General features: G+C 55.8%; 1 protein-coding gene across 1 annotated transcript in view; it reads right to left on the bottom strand.

Moving 5' to 3' along the window:
* Nucleotides 1-1,177: 1,177 nt before the first annotated feature.
* SPRG_19991 (hypothetical protein) overlaps nucleotides 1,178-1,485 on the bottom strand; it is a gene marked incomplete at both ends in the record, with an annotated part of 945 nt that continues 637 nt past the window's right edge. Inside the window, one exon of the mRNA XM_012345132.1 lies at nucleotides 1,178-1,468. Within this exon, the coding sequence (XP_012200522.1) occupies nucleotides 1,178-1,468 (291 nt within the window). The remainder of the gene's footprint in view (nucleotides 1,469-1,485) is intronic.

Here is a 1,485-nt window from a genome sequence, read left to right as displayed (position 1 = left end):
CAATTCTGCGTGGCGCAACGCCACATTTGTACAATTGCTGTCACATCCCATACATTTCTGGACGTAGCAGCCATGCAATGGCGAATATAGATCGATATTAATTACTGCTAGTGATGCTTTGACGAAGGCAGCACCATGCTTGTTGCTTGCGCGTCATCGATTGATCCGCATCAAAGGAGACTAGGCATTGGCTGCTCGATATTTGGAGAATAGGCATTGGCTCGTCGATTTTTCGAGACCAGGCATTGGCTGATCGCCTGAAGCTGCTGCCCAAGGTGGGAGGGCATACAAATTGCAAGTGTACCCTTAAGAAATTTTTAAAAGGCACACTTGATATTTGTATACGCGATGAAATGGAGCACTCCATGGCGATCGCGCCACTGCCAGTGGGACGCCCGCCACAACGAAGGGACATTGATCGCGCCTTTTGGGCGTCGAACATCCCTCTTCCTTTTCCCTTCTCCTCTTCGATTTTAAAAGGCACAAAGTGTTATCTCCCCACATCCTAAAGGGTACTCGCCACTCTGACGACGTCTTGAGAATCTGAGTACCGGAAGAGAGCAGGGAAGAGAGAGCCTTGCACTCGTTCTTGCTTCCTGGAAATAAACGTGACCACGCTTAGTCTTAATACTGTTCGAGCAGCCAGTCTTCCCAGGCGTGGCTTGCGTCATACTATAATAGTAGAGTCTTTGCCACGACCTGGTGGACTTCTCAATGCGCTCGCGAGGCGGGGCGTGAAGCGAGGAGCGTTAGTGGTCGGGATTCGGGACTGTGCGAGGGACCAGGTTGCGCACACACCAAGGGTCATCTCGCAGAGCGTTGAGCGACGCGCCAAGCTGATGGCACCAGAGCGCGATGAGCCAAAAGTGCCGGACATGCAGTCGTGCGATCGTAGCTGCCCGGATCGCGAGCGGAGCAGCCGACCCGATTCATGTTCTGGGGCTCGTTGGCGAGGGTCTGCGTCAGAGCAACATCGCAGTAGAGCTAATTGCAGGGGCTCGTCACCGGATGACATCCCTCTGCTCACACGCTCGGGGTTGGTCGGAAGCCTCACTGCTCGATGGAGCTGCTCGTCATGTTGCTGGAAACTGTAGTCGTCGCCGTTGCATCGGATCACGGACAAGCGACCGAGAGAGAGTCAACGAGCGCGGTATAATTAAGGTCCGTCGTTGTCGACTTAGTTGTTTTCAAAGAAGGACGTGACGCGCATGACGACGGTCCACGTGATGGCTTGGCCTGGCGCCATGCGCGTCAGGCGTGGCACGAGGCCCTTCCAGAGCGCCGCGTTGCCTTCTTCGCGCGCAATGACGCCGAACGCGTGGACAAAGCCGCGGTACTTGGGCTCAACGCCCTTGACCGTCTCCTGTGCCATGAGCCGCGTCTTGATGACGTCCATGGGCGAGTTCAAGCACGGGCCGAGCGAGCCCGCGACGAGGCCGTTGATGAGTGTCTTCCACACTTCGAGCTGCTTGCCGTCGCCGTCCT

The sequence above is a fragment of the Saprolegnia parasitica genome, assembly GCF_000151545.1.
Source record: "Saprolegnia parasitica CBS 223.65 unplaced genomic scaffold supercont2.21, whole genome shotgun sequence".
Classification (NCBI taxonomy): domain Eukaryota; phylum Oomycota; class Saprolegniomycetes; order Saprolegniales; family Saprolegniaceae; genus Saprolegnia; species Saprolegnia parasitica.
This window is presented reverse-complemented; position numbering and strand designations above follow the sequence as displayed.